At 41.4% G+C, this 26,191-nt stretch overlaps 1 protein-coding gene across 4 annotated transcripts in view; it reads left to right on the top strand.

Moving 5' to 3' along the window:
• CAB39L (calcium binding protein 39 like) overlaps positions 1-26,191 on the top strand; it is a 100,514-nt gene that overhangs the window by 49,595 nt on the left and 24,728 nt on the right. For all 4 annotated transcript variants that reach the window (XM_045014017.1, XM_045014036.1, XM_045014044.1 and 1 more), the window contains 3 exons: positions 9,156-9,320; positions 14,284-14,402; positions 24,357-24,525. In XM_045014017.1, the coding sequence (XP_044869952.1) occupies positions 9,156-9,320; positions 14,284-14,402; positions 24,357-24,525 (453 nt within the window). The remainder of the gene's footprint in view (positions 1-9,155; positions 9,321-14,283; positions 14,403-24,356; positions 24,526-26,191) is intronic.

Below are 26,191 nucleotides of genomic sequence, written 5' to 3'. Positions count from 1 at the left end.
ATCTTCTGGTGACTATATTTTGCACTTGCAAAGACATTATAATTGAAAAGATCTTTCCTGTTTCTGTTATGATCCTATCAAGTAAATTACAATAATTTGATTTTCACTGTGAGGGAACCAAATCTGGGTATTTTTTTAAATAAGTTACACAAAGCATTAGTCTCAACTCTCACTTTTTAATTTGTCAAAAAGTATGAAGACATGTTACTACCAGAAAACAACCTTTTTCTAAGCAGAAGCATGCAGAGGCATGCATAACTTTCCTTAAATCAGAGGAGTTATGTCACTTTATTCACAGAGGAGATAATAGACCTGTGTACATGCTACAACCACAAAGAGACATCTTACACTAGTTAGGTGATCTAGTCAGTTTGGTAGCGTGCTTCAAAGATTGTTGTAATTCTGCATTTGGAACAGAGAATTTAGTACTCTATAATCAGCAGAAGTGAGGCTGCTATCCGTGCTGCTCATTAATTATGAATTACAGTTTGTGGACCAGCAGGTGTTGTTTGTTATGTCAGAACAATGCAGAAAATAAACCTCTGAAATTATTATAAAAATACCTTATTTAGTTTTCATTTGAGACTATACTGTGGTAATTTCTAGTGACTAAATTGTGTGCAGTAAAATTGCAGAGGAGGTAAAGAAGCTGATATAAAGACTGTAAAAGAGGAGTTAAAATTAGGGCTGTCGATTAATCGCCGTTAACTCACGTGATTAACTAAAAAAAAATTAACTGTGATTAATCACGCTGTTAAACAATAGAATACCAATTGAAATTTATTAAATATTTTTGGATGTTTTTCTACATTTTTATAATATTTTGATTTCTATTACAACACAGAATATAAAGTATACAGTGCTCACTTTATATTATTAGTTTTATTACCAATATTTGCACTGTAAAAATTATTTAAAAAATTTTCAATTCACCTCATACAAGTACTGTAGTACACTTCCATGATAAAGAGATTGCAACTTACAAATGTAGATTTTTTTTGTTACATAATTGCACTCAAAAATAAAACAATGTACCGTAAAATTTAAGAGCCTGCAAGTCCACTCAGTCTTACTTCTTACTTCTTGATCAGCCAATTTCTAAGGCAAACAGATACTGCTGACTGCTTCTTATTTACAATGTCATCTGAAAGTGAGAACAGGCGTTCCCATGGCACTTTTGTAGCCGGTGTTACAAGGTATTTACGTGCCAGATATGCTAAACATTAATACGCCCCTTCATGCTTCGGCCACCATTCCAGAGGACATGCTTCCATGTTGATGATGCTCATTTAAAAAAAAATGCATTGATTAAATTTGTGACTGAACTCCTTGGGGGAGAATTGTATGTCTCCTCTTCTGTTTTACCTGGATTCTGCCATATATTTCGTGTTCTAGCAGTCTCAGATGATGACCCAGCACATGTTCGTTTTAAGAACACTTTCACAGCAGATTTGACAAAATGCAAAGAAAGTACCAATGTGAGATTTCTAAGGATAGATACAGCACTCAACCCAAGGTTTAAGAATCTGAAGTGCCTTCCAAAATCTGAGAGGGATGAGGTGTGGAGAATGCTTTCAGAAGTCTTAACAGAGCAACACTCTGATGCGGAAACTACAGAACTCGAACCACCAAAAAAGAAAATCAACCTTCTGATGGTGGCATCTGACTCAGATGATGAAAATGAACATGCATCAGTCCACTCTGCTTTGGATCGTTATCGAGCAGAACCCCCAAGAAGCCCCTGTGGATCTAGATCCCACCCCCACCAGCACCTGGATTCCCCCCACTGAGCTGCCCGCACCCAGACTGCCCCACACACAGCCCTCTCAACCCACACCTGGATCCCCCACACACACTAAGCCCCTCCACACTTAGATCTTGCCTTGCTGAGCCTGCCCACACCTGGTGCACCTTGCATGGAGGGGCAGGACCCTGGGGTGTTTCTGGGGCAGGCCCAGTCCTTGTGCTGTGGCAGGGTTGGGTGCAGCCTCACCCCTGAGTCTGTGTCATGGTGGAGAGCTGCACAACTCTATGCAGTCAGTGGCCTGTGATCCCCATTGCCATGCTGGAATCTCCACATTTATTTGACAAATAAAATTTGCAGAATTTTAAAATATTGTGCACAGAACTTTTAATTTTTTGGGACAGATTTTTTTAGTTTTGAGCACAGAATGCCCTCAGGAGTAAAGTTTTATACTACTATCCAGCACCATAGTATCTGGTCACATTGCACATAAAATCAACAGCAGTAATAGCAAAGTCCCGAGTGGACTTCCTGGGGTCTCTGGTTTTGCTTTGAAAGCAAATTGCTTTGCAAATTAGGACCATGACCGTATATTGGCTTTGGAAGTTGACTAGGAGCCAGTGGTCTGTTTTTAACACAGGCCTGATATGCTTGTGGTAGCCTCAGGCATGGTGAAATTGGGCAGCTACATTCTTTACCAACTAGAGCCTGTGCATCATCTTCACATTCAACTTCAGATACAATGAGTTACAGTAATCCAGCCTGGGTGGTGACAAATGTAGGGATTACTGTGTCCAGGTTGTTGTCCAGGAGGAAAGGACAAAGTTTCCGAATAAGCTGGAAGTGAAAGAAAGCAGTGTTGGAAACTGATTCTGTCTTGTCATTCAAGATTAGCGAGGGGTCAAACAGGAACCAGAGGCTTTTCACAACTTTCACAAAGGGTGGCTGTGTGCCTTTAATGGAAGGTGGTGGAGACAACATCTTGCCCATCTTTTCAAAGTGTTTCCCCTTTGAAGTGGTACTGATCAGAATCTGGCTTGGATTTAGTTTGAACCAGCTGCTCTTTAATCAGGGGCTAATTTCCTGTAAACATTCTAACATGGTGGTTGTGGTTGCATTAGTAGAGAATGCGATATATAGTTGAGTGTTAAAGGTGTTCTGTTGGCTGCACACCTTATGGCTTCTCACTGTCTCTCCCGGGTGTCTCAATCTAGATATTGAAGAGAAGTAGGTATAGTATGGATTCCTGTGGGACCTCACACGTGAGGCCTTTGAAGAGGAGGAGCAGTTACCCGTCACCACTCACTGAGTTCTGCTGGAGAGGAACAACTGAAACCTCTATAGTTCTGGGCTATGTACTCCTGTTATGTCCTGTAGGTGGATTAGCAGTAGAGCTGGGCAAATAATTGGGGAGGGGGGGAGTTTGGTTTGGGAACCAAAGCAAAACATTAACTAAAAAAAAATTAGTTTTGAACTAAAACTGGTTTGTTTGTTTTGTTTTTGTTTTTCCTTGCTGAAATGACAAACCAAAGCTCTTTTTTTTTTTTTTGGTGGTGGTGGTGGTGGTGGTGGGGGCTTTGAACAAAAATTTTTTGAACATCATTTTGAAATGACATTTAATAACAAAATGGTTCATTTTGACTTTTTTTTTTAAATTTTCCCTTCATATTTTATTCAGCCAAAATTTACCAAATTTAGTAAATTAGTTCTGGTCATCCTGAAATTGTGTTTTTAGCAAATTTTCTATTTAATTGAAAAATTTGGCCCAGCTTTAGTGAGCAGTACCTTGTTTTCCACTGTGGTAAAGGCTGCAGAGAAGTTTCCCTGCTCACACTGCTGGATCTTACTTCTGTGCCTGGCCATAAAATGTTGGCACATTTAGTGCCACTAGAGCTGTTTTTGTGCTGTGCTGTAGTCTGAATCCTGATTGTGAGGCATTCCCAGTGTTGGCTGATGTCTTGTTGAAGCTTGATGGCTATTAATTTCTCAGTTATTTCCTCGAGGAACGGGAAGTTGAAGAGATCTTCAGGGTCAAGTGTTGACTTCTTGAGGATTGGGCAGACTATTGCATTTTTCAAGGAGTTTGGAAGGTGTGCTTCTCTAAAGAACAAGGCTTTTATCTGCTCATTCTTCCACTCAGATTATTTTCTCTCATTTCTATTTACTCCTGGTGAAACATAGAATCATAAAAATGTAGGGCTGGAAGGGACTTAGAGAAGTCATTGAGTCCAGCCCCCTGTGCTGTGGCAGGACCAGATAAACCTAGACCATCCCTGAAAGGTGTTTGTCCCACTTGTTTTTAAAAGCTTCCAATAATGGGGACTCCACAATCTCCCTTGGAAGCCTATTCCAGAGTTTAACTACCCTTACTACTACTACTACTATCCTAATATCTAATTTAAATCTCCCTTACTGCAGATTAAGCCTGTTAGTGCCTTCAGTGGACATGGAGAACAACTGATCACCGTCCTCTTTATAACAGCCCTTCACATATTGGAAAACTATTATCAGGTGTCCTCTGCCCCCCAAATCATCTTCTCTCAGACTAAACATGCCGTTTTTTTAACCTTTTCCTCATAGGTCAGGTTTTCTAAAAACCTTTTATCATTTTTGTAGCTCTCCTCACGACTCTTTTCAGTTGTCCACATCTTTCCTATATTGTGGTGCCCAGAATTGGACACAATACTCCATCTGGGGCCTCACCAATGCTTTGTCCAATGGGACAATTGCCTTCTGTGTCTTTTCATACAACACTCTTGTTAATACACCCCAGAATCATATCAACTTTCTGTGCAGCTGCATCTCATTGACGACTCATACTCAGTTTCTGGTCAACTATCTGGGCAGATTCTTTTCAGCAGTACTACCACATTTTGTAGTTGTGCATTTGATTTTTCCTTCCTAAGTGAAGTACTTTGCACTTGTCGTTATTGAATTTCATCTTGATCTTCAATAATCAATTTAGGCCCAAGATGCTTGAAAGAGAGCCTCTTTGGTCAGTGACACAGTTCCCCAACTGTCTCTGCATCACAGAACATGGGTCTCTGCTGCACCTCTACCCCCGACTTCCAGTTTGGGAAGCTAAACAATTTAAAGGCACAGTTCCAAAATCAACAGTCTATAGCTACTAAGTTTTATAGGTTTCTCTTGTCCTATGCTTCTTGGATCATATGGATGTACTCAGATACTTTTTGTTCCTGGAATGGAATGTCTTCTGCATAGAAGGCTGGAGTGGGATTCCCTCCACGGAACAAAGTGCTTGTGTACTTCAGCAATGGGAGCTATTATAAAGAACTATGAAGCTTAAATACAAGTGGCAAAATAGAGGCTAGAAGTGATCTTTAAATTAAGGCCCTGCATTTGAGGCTTCAGGGTCTCCCTGCACATAGATTATGAGGGTTAAGTCTAAAGAAGAGGGCCTTAAACTTGGCCAGGAATAAGCTATTGTAGGGTGACCAGATGTCTCTATTTTATAAGGACAGTCCCAATATTTGGGGCTTTTTCTTATATAGGTGCCTATTACACCTCCCACCCCCTGTCCCGATTTTTCACACTTGCTGCCTGGTCACCCTAGGCTATTGTTGACCATGATAAGAACACTTATCCTTTTGCAGGAGGATAGTATGTGAAAGCCAAATTGCAGTGTGTCCAAGAGGGAATAAAAGAAGATGTTGAAGTCGTCAGTGTAGACCACATGTACAAGGAGTTTAGAGGTGAAAGAGAGGAGGGACATGAGATAGATGAAGACAGAATTTGAGTCAAGATGCTGTATAACTCCCAGGTTTTTTGTTTGTGTTTCCTTTAAATTATTTACTTTCCTATCTATAGCTCTATGAGGCTACAACTGAAGTCTGAATCTTGCAGAGATTTTCTGCCTGGCAGAAAGGACTATATGTGTTTAGAGAGAAAAGCGGGGTGGTGATTTGTTTGTTTTGTGTTTTTAATGCAAAATGCCAGAAAATTTCACACCCAGCCAACCAGAACTGGTGAAAAGCCAAAAATGTACAGGGGTTTTTTTTTTTTTGGATATGAAAATATTTGCACAGCTTTCGTAAAGACTTACATTTTCAATTCACACGATAACATCCCTGTTGCTAAGCTCTTTTGTACTCTGTTTGATAGTTCTAGTGATGTGCCATTAACCTCTGATGGTTAGAAATAGGCATGTTTTTAGAGTGAGCTGTCTTAATCAAAGACGGTGACCCCATGAGAAATCTTTGAGGAAAGAAAGCCTTCTATTGTGGCTAAATAAAACTTTCATTGGGAAGGGAATGTAGATTAATCTCATCACATGTTAACCTATCCAAATTAGTGGGCAACTGCAAACCTGGTACAATTAGGAGGTAAATAATATTTGTTATTTTATATAGTGCGAAGTGCATGCTGGAAGCTTTGCAGTTGGGTATGAAATCAGGGAGGGGGGTGGGAGGGCTGATTCCAGTCTCTCTCTCCTGTAAATTTGGATTAATTCCATTGGAGTTAATAGAGTTGTATCAGTGTAATTGTGTTGTGAGATCAGATCCATCTCAGTCTCTACCTTGAAGTGCTTACAATCATGTGGTTTTCTCTAACATGCAGTGGGGATTATTTATGTAGCATTATCATCTTGTTCTTTCAAACATTGAAAGACTTTTCATTCAGTAGAAACTATACTCCTGGGGGAAATCTGTACCACTGCACATGTGCAGAATTTATGTCCCCCGCAGATATCTTTACTTCCACACTGAACAATGATTTTCTGATGGGGAAGCAAAGGGAAGCCATAAGAGCAGTTGTGCGACCCTTGCCAGCAGTATGTTTTGGGTGCCCAGGGCAGCCAGCAGAGAGGTGAATCACTATGGGGTAGAGGGTGGGACTGGGAAAGACCTGGCTGGTGGCTCCTACCTGTGCTGACTCTTTCCCTGCACAGCATCCAGGGCTGTGTCAGACCCACCCCCTCCTCTGTAGGAAGTTCTGCAAACTCCGTCCCCCCATGCTTCCTGCACTCATTGCTCCTCAGCTGCAGGGACAGGGATCCCTGTACAGGGAGCTACTCCCCCATCTGCCTAACGCCCATGCATCCAGACCCCCTCATACCCAGACCCTCCTATCGAGCCTCACCCACCCCCGCACCCAGAGCCGCCTCCAATGAGCCCCACTCCCCCTGCACCTGGATCACTCCAATGAGCCACCCACACCCGAATCCCCACCCTACGAAGCCCCAACCAGCTGCACATGGATCACTGCTCCACTGAGCTCCCCACACCCAGATCCCCCTGCTGAGCTCTATCACCCCCACACCCAGACCCCTCCCTGCTGAGCACCAACTACCTTCACCTGGACCCCCTGCAGAGTCCCATTACTGTTGCACCCACAACCCCCCAACAAATCCCTGTGCATCCAGATTCCCCCCCACACACACACGGATTTCCCCACTGAGCTGCCAACACCCAAATTGCCCAACACAGAACCCTCTCAACCCACACCTGGGTCCCACACACTAAGCCCCTCCACACTTGAATCTTGTCTTGCTGAGCCTGCCCACACCTGGTGCACCTGGCATCGAGGGGCAGGGCCCTGCAGTGTTTCTGGGGCAGGCCCAGTCCTTGCACTGTCAGGGTTGGGTGCAGCCTCACCACTGAGTCTGTGACCTGGGCGGGAGGGCAGGATGCACAGCGATCTCCCACCTCCGTGCCACCAGTGGCCTCTGCTCCCCAATGCCATGCTTGGAGCCTCCACGTTTATTTGACAAATAAATAAAATTTGCAGAATTTTAAAACATTGTCTGCAGAAATTTAAATTTTTTGGCGCAGAATGCCCTCAGGAGTAAAACTAGAGAGAGGCTCAGACCAGAAGCCTAGATCTGAATGTTTGAAGACTGGGTGTTCTTCTAAAAGATATGCTCTAGAAATTATTTTGGGTAAGTTTTATGGCCTGTTATACAGGAGGTCAGATTAGATGATCACAGTGCTCCCTTCTGGCTTTGGATTCTATGAATATCCACCAAAATTTGAGATGTTCAAAATCTTAACCTGGTTTGGACTTTACAAATGGCTCCTGTCTGTCTTCTTGGCCAAACCAAAACCCTGGATTCAAATACCTTCTAGTGGATCTGAAGCATCATCCAGATTTTGTATCTCGCACGCACGGTTGATTCACCTGAAAAGTTGTGCTCATCAAAAGTGTTTTAAAATAAACAGTGAAGGAGTGGAGGATGAAGGATATTTGGCTTTGGTTTTGCTTAGTGACAATTGTTTTGTTTTAGTGGAAGCAGGTTAGGTTGTTTACCTAAACCTGCAATCTAGATATCCGTACGCTCCATCAATAAGTTCCTAGTTAAAGGTAATTGGCCAGGCTTGCTGGTTGGTTTAGGGCAATGGTTCTCACACTTTTCTACTGGTGACCCCTTTCACATAGCAAGCCTCTGAGTGCGACTCTCCTTATAAAGTAAAAACACATTTTTATATATATAACACCTTTATAAATGCTGGAGGAAAAGCGGGACTTGGGATGGAGGCCGACAGCTCACGACCCCCCATGTAGTAACCTGGTGACTCCCTGAGGGGTCCCGATCCCCAGTTTGTTATGGGAAGAGTAGGTTGCAGTGATGCAAAGCTGACACTGTCTGTAAGGAGTTACTTGGTCAACTGTAGTGGGGCCAGTGCAGCCCCAAAAGTAGGGGGCTTTGGACAGAAAAGGTATATATGCAAGGCAGCTGGGGAGTGTGCTGATTCAGGCCTGGGCTACACTAGCGGGGGGGTTCGAACTAAGAGATGCAACTTCTGAAGTTGAAATATCTTAGTTCGACTTACCTGGCCAACCTCACGGTGGTGAGTTGACTGCTGCGGCTCCCCCGTCGACTCCGCTTACTCCTCTTGCCGAGGTGGAGTACGGGCGAGACGCGATAAATCGATCCCTGCTACATCGAACACTACCCGCCAATCTGGCCAGTAGTATAGACGTACCCTTAGTGTGCCCCTCAACACCTCCCACTTGCGGAGTTCTTGTGGAGTCCTTTGCTGGAAATTTGAGTAAGGGTGGCAGCTGAAACATCACCTGCCTTATTTTGGAGTGAATGCCTCCTGAAACATAAAGGGGTCTTGCTAACACAGGGAGGTGTATCTTATAACTTTACCCCGGAATCTGACCCCATTTAATGCATATTACACATATGAATATATGGTATGTTGCATTTACGTTCACTGACAGCTGAATTTGTGTGTGGTTTTGCCTGAGTAAGAGCTGCAGGATCCAGTGTGAATGTTCCAGCCCCAGTGTATGCAAAAATCTAGTAAACCATTTAATAACATTAACCATTTTTTTTACTGGAATCTGTTTGAAGCTTTGTTTGATCAGTTTTTCTCTGTTACCAATTTTATTTACACTGAGGTTGGTTTGTTCTTTAACTGTTAATGTCCTGTTTGATTACCAGGCATCAGAAGAAGTGTCAAAATCACTGCAAGCAATGAAGGAAATTCTGTGTGGTACTAGTGACAAGGAGCCGCCTACGGAAACAGTGGCTCAACTGGCACAAGAATTATACAACAGTGGCCTGCTAGTGACACTTATAGCCAACTTGCAGCTGATAGATTTCGAGGTAGGTCAATATTAGTTCTCTGAAAGGAAGAATGCCATCTTTTTTATCCTGATATTGTCATTTAGCTTAGCTGTAGTTTCCTAAAGTTTAACTGATTTGTGTATAGCTAGGTCTTCCCAACACTCACTTTCACTATAAACTTTGACATGCTGAAAGATGGAAGCTTTTTTCAATAGAGCATTCCTCTGTTGTTGTGTAGTGATCAATATGCTGATACACAGGTGCCCTCTCTGTCTTAATTAAGCATGATGCATTAAATTCTTTCTTGGCATAACTATGGAGTATCAGAATAACCAAAAGATGGACTGTTCAGATGTGTAAGGCAATGGGATGCAAAATACAATTGAAAACATTATAATGCTGTTATATACTTCAGTGGTGCACCCTCACCCTGAGCAGGTTAAATTCTGGTCACACTATCGAAAAGAGACAGTGGATTTGGAGACAGAATGAAAATGACTGGAGCCATAGAAACATTTCTTTATGAAAAGAGACTGAGGGGATTGGGACAGCTTAGTTGATAGAGGTATACAAAATAATGAATGGCTTGATAGATTGGACAAATCCTGTTTTCATTTCTCAGAGTAAAAGAATAAGGGGACATTAAATAAAATGGCAAGGCAGCAAACTAAATATTGGTGAAATAAGGGAATACGTAACTCATAATTAGCCTCGGGAAATCATTGCCACAGTATAACATTAAGGCAAAGAACTGGGAATAATTCAGAAAAGGATTAAACATTCATATGGACAATGAAAATATCTCCATTTACATTAGAAATTATTAAAAAATAATTTAGGCTGCATATAAACTCTCATAACCAATCTCTGACTGACGCAGGTTGTGAAGAAACTTCCCCATAGGGAGGTTATTCTAGAACTTCACTACAGCATTTCTTGCACTGCCTATGAAGGTGCTATCAAAGACAAGATCCTGGACAAGAGAGGCTACTGTTCAGATCCAGTATGGAAATTCCTGTGTTCCTAGTTGCTCGGATGAATCATCACAAATAATTCAGCATGTTGGTGCAGGGCTAGAACTCAGGAATTCTGTACTTCCAGTCCTACAGGATGCTTACACAATGCCTCCCGTTAGCCACAGTTTGAAGTAGGGGCACTAACTGAATGTGTTGTATGGGGAACCTAATTAAAACCAGCTTCCAGAGAGCATCATCCTTTTATCTTGTTTCCCAGGGGTGACTCTCTGCAATCCTGTGGGAGTCACCTTTTGTGAGCGTTCCTGTGGGGAACTGTACCCCATTTAATGGAAAGAACCATTTGTTGTGCTGTTACTTTCTGCCTCCTTTGAAAATGAATCAAAAGGAGGAACATTTTCCAATGTGTGAAACCTGAAGTCCTTTAGAGCTGTAACGGTGGCTTTCACTGAAATGCTGTAAGAAAAAAAATACTTGTGGTATTTCACTGGAAAATATGAAAAATATGCTCCTTCTCATGGCATTTCAGTGAGACTTAATGTTCATTTTGCAATATTAAATGGCATAGCCTTGGGAGATTTATGTTCTAGGGATAGATTATTTTCATTTACTTTTTTAATATAAAAATTCCATTGTCAACACAAGTTCCTTCCTCTCCCTCTATTCTTGAACTGAGAGGTTTTTTGATCATAGAATTTCTTCAGTTGTTTATGTTGTTCTCTTGCAATTGGTAAATGTGTCAGTCTCTAAATGTTTTCTTTAAAATCAGAAAAATAATCCCGTAGTTTGAAAACTGTAAAAAATAAAAGGCACCATCATCATATAACATTTCAAATCATGGGATAACTACTGCTTTAAAAGCATGGCATTCTGTATAGTTTATATCAAATGGGAAATATTCCTTGGCTTATTTCTCCAGAGTACGGTCTTCCAAGCCAGGACTCTGTCTGGTGTGTCAACTGTGCATCAGCAACTATGTGGTATTTATTATTACTGTGAACAGAACTCTAAATACTTCACCTGTGAAATTAGCCTCATCCATGACCAAGTTATATAATCACACAGCAAAACTCTCTGCTTTGCCACAGGTGTTACTGTTAGATAAATCAAGCGGATGAAACGTATACTGCATCAGTAAAATGTAATTGAAAAGGAGTTTGGTAACAGTGTATGCCCACTGTGTCTTCAGGTTCCCATAATTTTTTGAGCTTCTAAACTTTCCTGGCCGCATTTGACCCTTATTTTGCTGTCTTCCAATTGGTACCCACATATAACTGATTGATTGTCTGTGCAATTCATTACTTGTCAGCATGCAAATGTGTTTTCTTTGTTTTAATCCCCATTTGTACCATTATAAATCCATGTTAAAATCTGGCTTTTTTTGAGGATTGATGCTCTTATAAAACAGTGGAGATGGCCCTGAGCAGGAATCATGAACCCAAACACAACTGAACTTTGGGAAGTTCTAATTCGAATTCATATCTGAACTTTATAACTTGGGCCAGTAGCTATAAAAAACTCTTAGTTGGCTAATAAAGGGGGTGAGAAATAGCCAGTAGCCCAGAACAAATAATAACATAAAACTGCTACATTACAGAGATCCTACATTCATTTTCTTGTCTGTGATTCCTTTAAAATATCATATTGGCTTGGGTTGTTTTATGGCAGAGGAATCTGGTAAATTATTATCCACAGGATGAGCTTATTATCCCTTGCTCATATCTAGTCACTGTACTTTGGCTCCAATTTTGCCCCTCCTCTACTCTGCTTCTATTATATCTTGCATTTTTCATTGTAAAGAGAACTTGCGTTGCAAATTCCACATAAAGGAAGCATTGCAAAATCACATAATTCTTGCATACATTTTTGATGGGTGCCTGCCTTTAGCCTCTAGGGGATGTGCCATTTTAAAACACATAATTGTAGTGCACCTAGTGTTTAAAACTTAATATGATGTTTTTGGCACTCCTTCCTCTTTCTTGGCCAGAAATGGTGGTGATTCCAAAATTTAAAATGAGAATATGGTGAACTATGTGGCTGATATTTGTAAAGCCCTTAATGATTTAGGCCTAAGGAACTTGAGTGATTATTCCTCTGCTGTGACCCGTAAAGCAGTTGTGATTGACCAGCCTGTCCTTGCTGACTTTCCTGAAGTTCAGACTGGATAGTGCCATTGCTTTGTCTGTTCAGGAACCCCCACTCTATGAAAATTCTTTGCTAAATGAGTCTTCCAGAGTCCCTCTGAGGCTGACTTCAGGACTTTGCATAAGGCCTTTTTGTTTTGGCACCTACCTACCTACCTACAATGGGAAATTTAAAAGTATGAGGTTTTTCTTTCAGGCGACCTCCCCCACTACCACCAACATACATGGGTTTCTGTCTGACATTTGAACATAATACATTTATTTTAAATCAAGAAAATAATATCCTCCACTTAGCAGGAATCTGGATGCTGGTGGGGCTCAGGATCTGTCGTCTTTGGGACAAGCCTCATATCTGTTTTCTTCTGTAGTCAATTCAGTGTTCACTGATGTCACTGGGAGTCCAGACACTCGAGAGGCAGTCCCAAGGGTCTGAGAAATCTCTCCCCAAATCCTGTGCTTATGCAGCTAAGATCATTTACATTTCTGGCCAGTGTTGTCTCCCCTTTTCAACAGCTCTTCTTTTCTGGATTATTGTCATTGTGTACTTACTTTTGGAACTCCTGGCAACACGTCTCATGACTTATGGATTTAATTGTGCAGCATTCCGGATTTATGTGGAGAGTGTTACAGTTTAAAAGGGAAAATTTTAAAAAAGAAGTTGGCTTAATTACTGGAATATCCAAGTGTCAAGAATATCTCAAATAACAGCAGATGGGCCATCCTACTGATTTGATTCCCTTTCTTAGTCTCTTACTCTCCAGGCCAGCTGGGCTGGAACAACTAGGAAGGCAGAATATTCAGTCCTTCTCGAGAGTGATTTATTTGCAAGGATGAAGCTAGGAAAATTCTCCTCTGTGTGAAACTATCTGCCCTTTGCCTTGAGACCTTCATTAATTTCCCAGCCAAGGAATGTGTTTGTCTTCTTGTAATGCGTCTATGAATATTATACAGATTATAAATAATGGACAGTGCAAACCATAGGAAAGTGTTATGACCCAATATTTATCTGCTACAAGACCTTTAATGCAACTCTCCGCTTTTGCAACAGCAACCTCTCTGGGTGATTATAAAATGGCTCAGAAGGGCCTTCTCAGAAGTCTTTAACTGGAATGATGATGACTAATGCGGTACAAGATTCAGAAGATGTATATGTGGGGGGTAATAGCAGGAGAAAATGGGAGGGTTCCTCAGGGCTTCAGTGAAGTTATGGACCAATCTCATCCAGTTTTGGGGGAATAAAGCAGAGTCAACAACAACAACAAAACAGAACACAGATAATGACAATAACATTTGTCTTATATTTAAGGTTAACATAAAGATTATAAGAGGAATGGTAGTCCTGTCCTTAAGTACACCAGGCACGTTGCTGTATATTAGGGGTTTTTAAGAATAAGAGTTAGCTAAGTTTGAGCTATCATTTTGATTGTGATAGTAATAAAAGGAAAAATGTCTAGTCTGACCAAGTGGGTCAAAACCATGCATTGCTCTGCCCCATTGGGAGCTCGGTTTGAGTGCTGCTGTGAGGACTCAGAAATTGGGGGCTAAGGGAGCAGCTGTGCATCACTGGTGAGACGTTGCAAATTAACAGAACAAAAGATTTGGTTTTTGTCTTCACTTTTGGCAAAAGAAAATGCAAATGGTGGAATTGGTATTGTCCAGAACAAATAGATGGGGGAACCAACGGAGCCTGTTGAGCCATTGGAGATGCACCCATCTTTTGAGCAATAAGATGTGAGGGGATCAACAGCAAAGAGAGACAGCTAGGGCAAGTTGGTGTTGACTTGTTCTGTTTTGGGTCTCTTTTCCTATTGTAAATAAAGACTAATGAATAATCACATTCTTTCATGTTTTCACACTTGCAACTATGTTTTGTTTCTTTAATAGGGCAAAAAGGATGTGTCCCAGATATTTAACAACATCTTGAGAAGACAAATTGGCACTCGAAGCCCTACTGTGGAATACATTAGTGCCCATCCACATATCCTATTTATGCTTCTAAAAGGGTGGGTGTTCATTTTAATCTGAGTTTGATTTCCATTAAGCAGGATTGTCTGGTGAATACTTGTATTACATTTGATCTACCTTATATGATGGTTTAACAAAAAAAGTGGATGAAATTTCAGCCTTAATTTCAGATTTCTTGGCTTCTGTTGACTTGCTACTAAAGTGGACACTTGTACACATTTTAGTACTGTACCTGCATTATTTATTTGGCCATGATTTCTTGGCCAAACTCCATATTGGGGTAATTATATTCTGACTACTTTCCGCCTCTATTTTCCATGAGATACTGTCTTCCATTCCTGCCCTAAACTGTTGTGTAGGATTGATGGGTGCAGCTAAGTAACTGCTGAGTTCCCTTCACAGGTGGCTGCATTTCAGTAGTGAGCAAAATGATTCCTATAAATATTTGGCCAAATTCTGGACTGTTGCATGTTGTGTAGAGAAACAAACAACTACGAGAAAGGTAGTGGTGTCTGAAAGACATGTTCTACAACCCCTCGTGACCACATGGACTTTGCACGGTTGGGGCTCTGTGAGTTTTGGACTGACATCAGAGAGGGGGATGGAATCAGGGAACATGTTCCTCTCAACAACCAGCATATTTCCAAGTGCAGATCAATGCAGAAGTTAACGCTGCTCTTTTCAGCATGAATTCTCCCTTTGGTTTCCGTCTCATAGTTAGTGCTCAGCTCAGTGGCCTCCAAGGTGAGCTATGCTGCCATGAAAGGGGGCTAGGCAGCAGCACAGAGGGGATGTTAACTGCACTGATGCATGGGAATGCATGAGTGAGACCAAACTTCTCTGAGGCTTCTGTTCTCCCTGCCCTTATATTGAGAATCTTAGCTTTTCCATGGTTTTGAAAGCAGCTATTTTCTGATCACTCAGTCATTTTTTTTTTCTGGGGGAGGGTGAATATAGGCCCTTGTTTATAAAGAGCTTTAGGATTGTTTTGGATGAAAGTTACTATGTAAAAATAAGACGTTATATTGGTCAGTTAATAAATATAACCAGTATAATATCTTGCTTAACCATAAAATAGCAGTACTGTTAAACCCAGGCATTCAAAAATCATGAGATGGGCCCCCAAAATTGAGATTAAAAAAATACATTTGGGGGTCTTTAATTACCTTTTTTGAGCCTTTAGGGTTTTAATTTTCAAGCTTTTCTCTGCAACCATGGATAGCAACTTACTGTTTACAAAAAATGCACTCTGGGATTTTCATATAACAACATAGCTCCATGAGCTGGGACTTTAAGAAAAATCCCAAATATTGCAAGGCTCACAATTAAATCACAAGAGCTGGCAACGTGCTCACAGCTCTGGTAATGATTTAAAAAAAAAAAAATAATTGGACTTTGACTGTATTACTAGTTGGGATTTTTTTTGCCTGATTTTTCCAAATTAGGAGCCTGCTCCTGTTGAAATTAGTGGCAAAATTCTGGTTGACTTCAATGGGAGCAGGATTGAGCCCACCATTTTTGATAAATTTGCGGGATAAATACAGAAACTGAGCCACTCATTGGTCTTAACATATCATTGGATTTAATAGTTTAACTTTAATTTATCCTTAACCTTGAAACTCAGATTTGTTTTATGTCTGTTAATCTAAGTCACGGAGGCAGCAGATTCTCAAAAGTATGCCAGCCAGCCAGCTATATGGATTTTTGTTGTTGCTGAATTTTAATTAATTAATGTCAAGCTACAGATTATGTATTGGGTGAATACTCTATTTCAGAAAACTAGTCTTAATGATTATGCCAATTTGTTTCTCTATAAAATATTGGCATTTTGTTAAATTTAATAGTATTAAAATATAGATAGCAGATTTTAATAAAGCAAGGCATGAGGTCCATTCACTTATTTGTATCAAGAACGCATTTGTCGGCACAAATTTGGCATTTGCATGTGACTTTCATGTCCAGTTGTAATGATTGCATATACAAAAGATGTGCAAAAATGCACACATTTTTTGGGCATCAACTACGAAGTGAGTTGGTTGTTAATAAGTTAAACAAAATTCCCAAAGGAAATACTTTACAGCTCACTTATATAGTTGCTTCATTTTGATACATTCAAAGTACTGCCTATTTAATGTTTATGTGGTCAAATCCTGAAGTACCCTGCCTGCGAATACATTGCACAAATGAAAAGCTGCCTGCAGGCGGGAGTGGAGAGGGGGAGCTTGGCTCCCTTTGGGTACTAAGCACCTGCTAATTTTTCTCCATGGGTGCTTCAGTCGGCACTTATCCAAGTATCTACATCTTTTGAGTATTCTCCAGTGCTGTCTGACACTGCCCAAGTATTTGACATTTGCTACCAGGGCCAGCTCTAGGCACCAGCGCTCCAAGCATGTGCTTGGGGCGGCACTTTCCAAGGGGCAGCACTCCAGGTCCTCTTTTTTTTATTTTTATTTATTTTTTTGCTTGGGGCACAAAAAGCTGGGAGCCGGCCCTGAGTGGAGGTGAGCTGCGGCGGTGGGGGGCACGGGCAGGGCCGCAGGAAGTAATCCTTGGGGTGGGACAGAGGAACCGCTCCCCCCAGCTCACCTCCGCTCCACTGCCGCCTGCTCCCCCGAGTGCACCGTCGCTTCGCTTCTCCCCCCTTCCTCCCAGGCTTGCCACACAAATCAGCTGTTTTGTGGCAAGCGTGGGGGGGGGGAAGAAATGGAGCGGTGGCGGCGTGCTCAGGGGAGCAGGTGTAGCGGAGGTGAGCTGCGGTGGTGGGGGGCGCGCGGAGGCCACAGAAAGTAACCCGGGGGGGGCAGAGGAACTGCTCCCCCCCCAGTCCACCTCCGCTCCACTGTCGACTGCTCCTCTGAGCTTGCCGCCGCTCCGCTTCTCCCCCCTCCCACTCAGGAGGAAGGGAGGGGTAGGAGGGGAAATGTGGCATGCCTGGGGGAGGAGGCAGGGCTGGGGATTTGGGGAAGGGGTTGGAATGGGGCGGGGAAGGGGTGGAGTTGGGGCGAGGCCAGAGGGGGAATTTTTTGCTTGGGGCGGCAAAAAACTTGGGGTCGGCCCTGGTTGCTACCTGCTACCTGGACAGATTTTTACTGAGCTGGTTGTAATCTGGATCTGGGGGCTGCTTGATGGGAATGGCCAGGGTCTTAGTTTTATCCAGATTAATTACCAGATCAACATGCACTGCTTCTTTCCCGACCAGATCAGCCGTTAGCTGCAGCAATTCACCACACTAAGCCAACAAGACAATGTTATTGGTGTATTCAAGATCTCGAAGCAGAATAGTGTTCAGTTCAATGCTACTGATGACTGCCTCCTTGACAGAACAAGGAGTAATGGTCTCAAGTTGCAGTGGGGGAGGTTTAGTTTGGATATTAGGAAAAACTTTTTCACTAGGAGGGTGGTGAAGCACTGGAATGGGTTACCTAGGGAGGTGATGGAATCTCCTTCCTTAGAGGTTTTTAAGGTCAGGCTTGACAAAGCCCTGGCTGGGATGATTTTGTTGGGAATTGGTCCTGCTTTGAGCAGGGTGTTGGACTACATGGCCTTCTGAGGTTCCTTCCAACCCTGATATTCTATGATTACACTGCTCTACAGGCAAAATGCTTCTGAAATAAATGTAGTCAAACTTTACTAATTCTGGGTCACTGAGAACGAAAATGATGCTTAAAATTGTTGATTGGCTCTAGTTTTCAAGATATGCTATTGGGTCAGTATATACGACCCTTGACTTGGGAATAGCGGAGGATAAGTGAGTTATAAAGGGAAGGGATCTCAATTTAAACCAGAAATGACTAAAATACATCTTTGACTGGATCTATGAATAAATCTATGACTGGGTTTGGACAGTACTTGCTTTTTAGGCAAAACAATGAATGATGCAATCTGAAGGTGGTATTGCGTCATACATGATATGAATTGCATCATGTTATTCCTAGAAGTCATGGATGATGCAATCATAATGAAGCTTACATCACTCTGCTGAACAAATTGCCCTATATCAGCTCTAGAAATCATACAGTGTCATGCTCTTATTTGTCAGTGTTTGATTTTGCAAAGGGACACATTTCTGTTTAGCCAAAGTGAGCAGAGATGCCTCGTACTTGTGTGAACAGTGCAGATAACTTCTGCTATGTTTGTGGTGAAGTGACTTTTTCATCACAAAAGCGCAGTATAACCACTATGGTTAAGAAAGCCTATCACCTTTATTTTGGCTGCAAAATTGGAGATCAGGACAAGAGGTGGGCCCCACACATATGCTGCAACACTTGTGCAACAAATCTTCGCCAGTGGTTGAACAGGAAAAGGAAATCTATGCCTTTTGCCGTGCCAATGATTTGGAGAGAGCCAACAGATCATACCAGCAATTGTTACTTCTGCATGGTGCCTCCAGTTGGGAAAGGTGGGTCAAAGAAGAAAAAGTGGACTGTGCATTATCCAAACATTCCATCAGCTATACGCCCAGTACCCCACGGAGAAGGACTGCCGGTTCCTGATGCACCAGAATCATTCTCACTCGAGTCAGACGAGGAAGAGGATGAAACTTCTGGTCCTGAACCATCAATGTCACAGGACCCACATTTTCTCCCAGCCTCCTCCTCTGAACCACACCTCATAACACAAGGTGAACTGAATGACCTTGTCAGGGATTTGGAACTACCCAAGAGTAAGGCAGAGCTGTTGGGCTCCAGACTACAGCAGTGGAATCTCCTGGCAGGTGATGTTAGGGTTTCCATGTTCCGTGACCGTCAAAAGGATTTTGTCCCCTTCTTCTTCATGGAAGGTGATCTTGTAGCCTGCAACATCGATGGTGTGATGGCAGCCCTCAACATCGTTCATGATCCAGATGAGTGGAGACTGTTCATTGATTCATCGAAGATGAGTCTTAAAGCTGTTTTACTGCATAATGGCAATGTTTTGCCATCAATTCCAGTTGGTCATGCAGTCCATATGAAGGAAACCTATGACAACATGAAACAACTTTTGAGGTGCATAAACTATGACCAACATCAGTGGCAGCTTTGTGGCAATTTGAAGGTTGTTGCTCTCTTGCTTGGTCTGCAGACTGGATACACAAAGTACTGCTGTTTTCTCTGCGAAGGGGATAGTCGTGCAAGAGATTCCTACTACATCAAGAAAGATTGGCCACTCCGACAGTCATTGGAGCCTGGGAGGAAAAGTGTTCAGCATCCACCACTTGTTGAATCAAGGAAGATTTTGTTACCACCCTTACACATCAAGCTGGGTCTGATGAAGAACTTTGTCAAGGCCATTGACAAAACAGAAGCAGCTTTCAAGTACCTCCGTGGAAAATTTCCAAGGTTAAGTGAAGCTAAGATAAAGGAAGGTGTCTTTGTTGGTACTCAGATTCGTGAACTTCTTCGAGATGATGCATTTGACCATGCACTGCGTGGCAAGGAAAAGACGGCATGGAAAGCCTTCCAGTTAGTGGCAATAAATTTTCTCGGAAACAACAAGGCAGACAACTACAGGTTGTTGGTGTAAAACCTCCTCAAGGCATACAAAAGCTTTGGTTGCAACATGTCACTAAAGATACATTTTTTGCACTCTCATCTAGATTTTTTTCCACCGAACTGCGGAGCGGTGAGCGACGAGCACGGCGAGCGATTTCACCAGGACATTGCAACAATGGAGAAACGCTATCAGGGCAAATGAGCCCATCAATGCTTGCAGACTATTGCTGGACAGTGACAAGAGATGCTCCATTTAATGAATACAAGAGACAAGCCAAGAAGCGCTGAGTAGACACTGAATAGGACTAAACTATGTACATAATAGTTTTTTGCCTTTTGTTTCATAATAAATTTTAGTTATATAACCCTTTTGCTGATTTTTAAAGTGTTACATAAACAGGACAGGTGAAATATTATCATGTAAAGCAACCATAAACACATGAAAAGACCTAGGTTTACAATTTATGATTAAAACTCTACTATCTACACAATATACATAGACATAAAATGTAAAAACTTAAATATCTTAGAAACAGTAGCCAATCAGTTGTTTTAATTGTCATATTTGAATTCAGCACATCAAAATACATAATAAATAGCACATTTTATCTCTGAAGCAGACGACTTCTCAAAAATTGTAGACCAGTGTTATCTATCAACCAATCAATACCAGTATTGAACAAAGACGGTGACCAAATGCAGCCTTGTTGAACTCCCATGGAGATAGGAAACCATGCCATGTATCTGCCTTTGACTCGAACACAGCTTTCTGTTCCTTTATAGAACTCTTTGTGCTCTCTCTTGATCGATAGAACTTTTTTATACAAGAGATCTTAATAAGGTGCCTTGAGCCTGTAATACATTTGAGCAAACACAGGGGCACTTATCTGCATGGATCCAACTTCAGGGTTGAGTTCCAACTTCCACAACTTATAAGAAGTGCCTAACGTAGGGGTAGGGCCCCAATCATACAATTTGTAGCATGTGACCAGTCTTCTGTGCTCATGTGCCATAAATTGCAAGATTGGGTCTATGTGCTTAACTTAGCCCTGTATTTCCTTTGTTTACTTTTTTATTGATTATGTATTTTCTTGTGAATATAATAATATATTTCATTACAAAATTCATTTAAAAAAGGAAGAAAAACTGAAACCCAAAGTAATGCTACAAGTATTCTCTCCCTGCATTTGTCCATCTCTGTTATAAAATTATAGGATGCTGTCTCTGACATACATTTTATTTAAAAAATAAGTCAATCAGGATGTATGTTTTACACACAATGGTAGGAAAAAACAGCACAGAACTATCATGAAGGCAAGTCATTGTTTGCATAGTATTGAATGAAAAATTTCCATTGCCACCTGACAGTCAGTTCCCAGCAGCAACAACAAAAGGTCACTATTTTCACTGCATAATGTGAGCTCTGTTGTTAAGTGGGAAGATTCCCGAATAAGCTCTCCTTCCCAGCGTTTCCTGTGTAATACTGCAGTGTCACTGCCAGCTTGAGATAACTATTACCTTCCGTCCTCATTTTACTTCTCAGTTAATCCCTCCCAAATTGTCAGTTTCACAAAAACACTCTGCAAATGGTGTGTGTGTGTGTGTGTGTAATATAAAAATAATAGGATAATTGACTTACCTGCTGCCAAGGGGACTAACTTTAATGGTCTTTTATTTTCCCTTTATGGAGGCTCAGTATGATTTGCAGAGTGCAAATAGGACTTCAAATGAATGTAGCTTTTGGCATATGTTAGAAAATGTCCTTGGGCTAAATTAATCCCTGATATCCATTGGAATCCATTGCATTTGGTGGTGTTAGTCTAGGGATGAATTCAGTCCCCTGTGATGTAAAATAATGTATAACTTTGTACCAGAGAAAATTACAGCAGACTTCAGTTCAGGTGCTAGGATGGCATTCTGTACATGAAAGAAATCAGAGTTCAAAATCTCCATGGGCCACCTTGCCATGCTGTGTTTCTGTGCTGTATTCCATTGCTGCCTCCTTTCTGAACAGGGATAATATCTGTACTATTATAGCATCACTAAAGGCTTGATCCTGTGCTCATTAAAGTCAATAGCAAAACTCTCATTGACTTTAGTGGTGTAGGATCAGGCCTAAGAAGCTGAGGGGGATATGGCAATTTGTCAAGAAGTCTCTTCTTGTGCCCCTACAGTCTTGATGCCCTGCTTGTCTCCTTCTTCCACCTTTTATCTCTGTGCTTTTTTCTATCCTGCCCCACTGTGCCAAGTGACTTCTATTCTCCTTCAAGTCTCTCTTTGACTTGCTGATTTCACAGTGTCCACAAAAATGAGTTGTAAATATTGAAGTGATTTCTTCTTCTGGGTTTCCCAGTGTATCCTGTGTTCAGTGTCTAACTTTTAGGTTGTAAATTCTTCGGAGCAGGTAGGAGCTTCATTTTGTGTCTTTACACCTTTGAGCACATTATCAGCTAATAATAACTAATAATGATCACCAACAATGCTGTATTAGCATCTGGTAATGGATTACTTTCCCTCCTGGTTCTCTGTTAAATTCCACAGTGGCTCTGAATGGAACTGCTGCTGCAGACAAAGTGCTAATTATGGCCAGACAGCTGGTAATCTTCTTTCAGGTACATTTCAGGAGCCAAGTACAACTTGCCTTACTTCTGTAGCCCCAGTGACATACCAAATTCTGAATAATGAAGCGTTTGACTTAAGGGTTCTACTGCGTTTACTTACACTTCCAAAAACACAAGTATCATTGTATTGTGTTGGCAGAAATATAATTTATTTATATTCCTCCTAAAATGTTCCCCAGCCCAGCCATTAAACATTTCCTGGCCACATGCCTAGAAGTGACTCTGTCTCTTCTGTTTGAAAATGTGCATTTGTACTAATGTGACCTGATGCAGTAGAGAAGAGGAAACTCTTAACAGAAAACATCTGTGGACATTTACTATATAAAGAGTCATATGTTTAGTGTGCAAATGGCCCCCCAAATGATAGAGAGATGCTTGATTGTCATCAGCTGCTTGGGATTTATTTTCATTTGAGGCAAGAGGAGCTTCATTTGACTTTTGAATCAGTGGTTTATTTTTCACTAGGCCAGCTATTGTAGTCATCACATGGAAATATGCAGCCTTAGTATGCTCTGGAAACACTACCATTCTTTTTAACGTGGAAGCTGGTGGTGAATTTGAAAGGCCTACTCACTCACAGCACAGATGGCAGTCTGTCTTATTTTTTAGCCTGACAGTAGAAATTAATTGTGCAGAGAAACAATAAGGCAAATAAGCTTTGGCTAACAGGCAGTTTTGATAGACTGTAGTCAACCTATTGAAGCAGAGTTTCCTCTCTGTTCATTTGGGCCCTGTCACTTTCAGCTAAATGAACATTGTTAAAGCATGTTCATTGCGTAGTAATTTAAATGTTGCAGGGGGAGGAGGTTTGGGGGTTTTTGGTTGGCTAAATCACATCTATTTTTTTCTTGAAACCTTGCATGCTTTATTTCAGTGTGCACTTTGACTTAAGAGATGCAATGTGTTACATAGGAATTAGAGAGAGATGACTTCCCTCCCACCCACCCCCGAAGGGTTTACAAGTGTGCTTGCTGCTGTACAATACAGTGTGTTTGCCATAAGGTGGTTACAACTTGAGGACCAAATGCTGGTCTTCTGAACAAATCTCCACAGAGACTGAGATGAACAAAATTCTGCCCAAACTCCCAGGCTACAGAATAGGTCATCAGAACTGCAGAGAGACAGACACTGAAGAGGCTGCATGGATAAACTCTTCCTCTCTTGCTTGTTAGAGATTAGTGTTCCAGTGGCGTCTTTTCTTATTGCAGAGTGGAGAGGGGAAAAAACATGGTTTATGAGGCGGTATATATTTTACTTATAAAAGTTAAGGGTCTCAGAATTATTTTAAAAGGGGGTTGGAATATACTGTATTTGATTTACCCTCTCAATTCCAAAATGGTGAAGGAATTCTGGTCAAAATTTTCAAACACACCCCAAAATCACCAGCAGAGGCCAAACATAAAAATTTCAGTGGAAATGTAAGTATTTCAAAAATTTTAGTTTTCATTCCACCCCCCCTCCTTTTTTTTTGTACTATTAACAACCTTAATTATATAGCTCAGGGTTCTCAAACTGGGGGTCGGGACCCCTCAGGGGGTCATGAGGCCATTACATGGGGGGTCCTGAGCTGTCAACCTCCACCCCAAACCCCGCTTGCCTCCAGCATTTATAATGTTAAATATATTTAAAAGTGTGTTTAATTTATTGGGGTGTGTGTGTCACACTCAGAGGCTTGTGATGTGAAAAGGGGTCACCAGTTAAAAAAAATTTTTTTTTGAGATCCACTGATACAGCTGATGTTTCTCAAGTATGGGTCCAAGCCATGAAGGTTGGATCCAGTGTTTTGTATTAGGGCCTTCTAGTATGTGTTTCTGTTGGTAGATGCATCTTATATGTGGTAGGCAATTGCCCATTTATGCTTAAAATAACCCTCTTTGTCTGGTGCTTTTTCATACTCTAGGTACGAAGCACCACATATTGCCTTACGCTGTGGAATTATGCTGAGAGAATGTATCCGGCATGAGCCACTTGCCAAAATCATCCTTTTCTCAGAACAGTTCAGAGACTTTTTCAAATATGTGGAAATGTCAACGTTTGACATCGCTTCTGATGCCTTTGCTACATTTAAGGTAAATTATTTGATGTCCATGGGAACTTTACAATGTTGGGCTTAAAACAGCACTCCTCCCTCACTGGCTTTAGACTGTTGGATGCTGTATAGTACACAGGGATTGGGGTTTTTTTCCCTAGTAGTCTGCTTTTTTTACTATTAGATAGAGAGGACTAAATTCATCCCTGGTCTGATTGTGACTGGATTCACAGCAGGGATACAGTCAGTCGAGTCTTTAATTTAATCCCGATTTCTATTTCTTTGATGTCCTTCATCCTGATGTTCCAAGGCATTTTGTATAACCATTTAAAACTAAAATTAGCCATGTATCACATATAATCCCTTAAAAAATAATATATGGGATGAATCATTTTAGTCATTCACAATGTTCTTTACTTCATCTACTGCTCTGAATTTGGTCCTTACACACCACGCTGCTTGTCCTATCTATAACTATGGCTAAGCTTTTCTCATAGATTCATCTTAAAATATTGGCAGTTATACAGTCCAGTCCTACATGGTACTCATTGCCTTCTCCCTGGGGATCTGTGGGCTTGGAGGACCAAGCAGGTTCAGATTTTAAGGCCTTGATCACTGCAATTTCTTGCATGCAGACACGCTACTACACCCACACAGAACCCTAATGAAGTCACTGGGACTTTGCATGGGTGCAGCAGTCTGGGACATACAATGAATTTCAGGATTGTGGCCTAAGAGAGTAATTGCTATGCAGACTCAGGTGTCTTGTTCTTAGGTAATTTAAAACAAAGAGAATGATTTCTTTAAAGTTCAGGAACCTGAGGCTGCAGCAGCCTTTAGGTTTTTATTCTTCAGAAGCAGAGTTAGGCAAATATTTAAAATAAATTCCATGAATATTTGTGTGAATAGTTAAATGAACTACCTTTCGCAGTGTTCACAATTCTTTATTTTGTTTGTATCCAGATTTAAGTACAACTTAAAAGAAATCCTGTCTGGGCTCGAGGTGCTAAATTTAAAATAATTACAAAACCAAAACATCAGCATGCTTTTTAGAGTATGTTTGCAAATTGGTTATTACGTTGATCCGATCACAAAACAGATGTAAATCATATGATTGATGTGATCAATCACAATGCAATAACACAATTCAAATAGCAAGCTACAGAGTCAACAAAATTAGTGCAAGTTTTCTTGAATAATTTTGATGAATTAATAAAATATGTGACTTTCTTAATCGGTGCACAGACATTCTACAAACTGAGAAGGGGCAAGGACTTTCCCCACCTTGGGAGGCCCATGTAAGGGCCAGATGTAACTGCTGTATCTGCACTGCTTCCATATTCTTGGAGGAGCAGGGAGGTGGAATCAAGACTCTGTTCTGCTCGTCGGCGCCATTCCATGGAGTTGACCTGGCACACACACACAAGCAAAAGCTGGCAAGGCACACCATTGAAAGGAGTGTAGTAGTGGTTTTGAGTCCCCTATGTACTGCATCATTCAAGGAGGTATTCTGCCTCCATGACACAGAATATCTCCCAGTGGTCTCCATGGGGAGGTGTGGCCACACACCACTTTTTACCGTAGGCTGTGTTTAAATGGCACGGTTTAGTTCATTATTGTTTTAGGGAACTGAGTGCTGACATTGTACGTGGAAGTTTATCCTCACTAAGTCCTTGTGGACTAATGCTTCTGCCGAGATGAGTAAT

The sequence above is a fragment of the Mauremys mutica genome, chromosome 1, assembly GCF_020497125.1.
Source record: "Mauremys mutica isolate MM-2020 ecotype Southern chromosome 1, ASM2049712v1, whole genome shotgun sequence".
Taxonomy (NCBI): domain Eukaryota; kingdom Metazoa; phylum Chordata; order Testudines; family Geoemydidae; genus Mauremys; species Mauremys mutica.
Note: the sequence above shows the minus strand (reverse complement) of the source record. Positions and strands in the feature narration are given on the sequence as shown.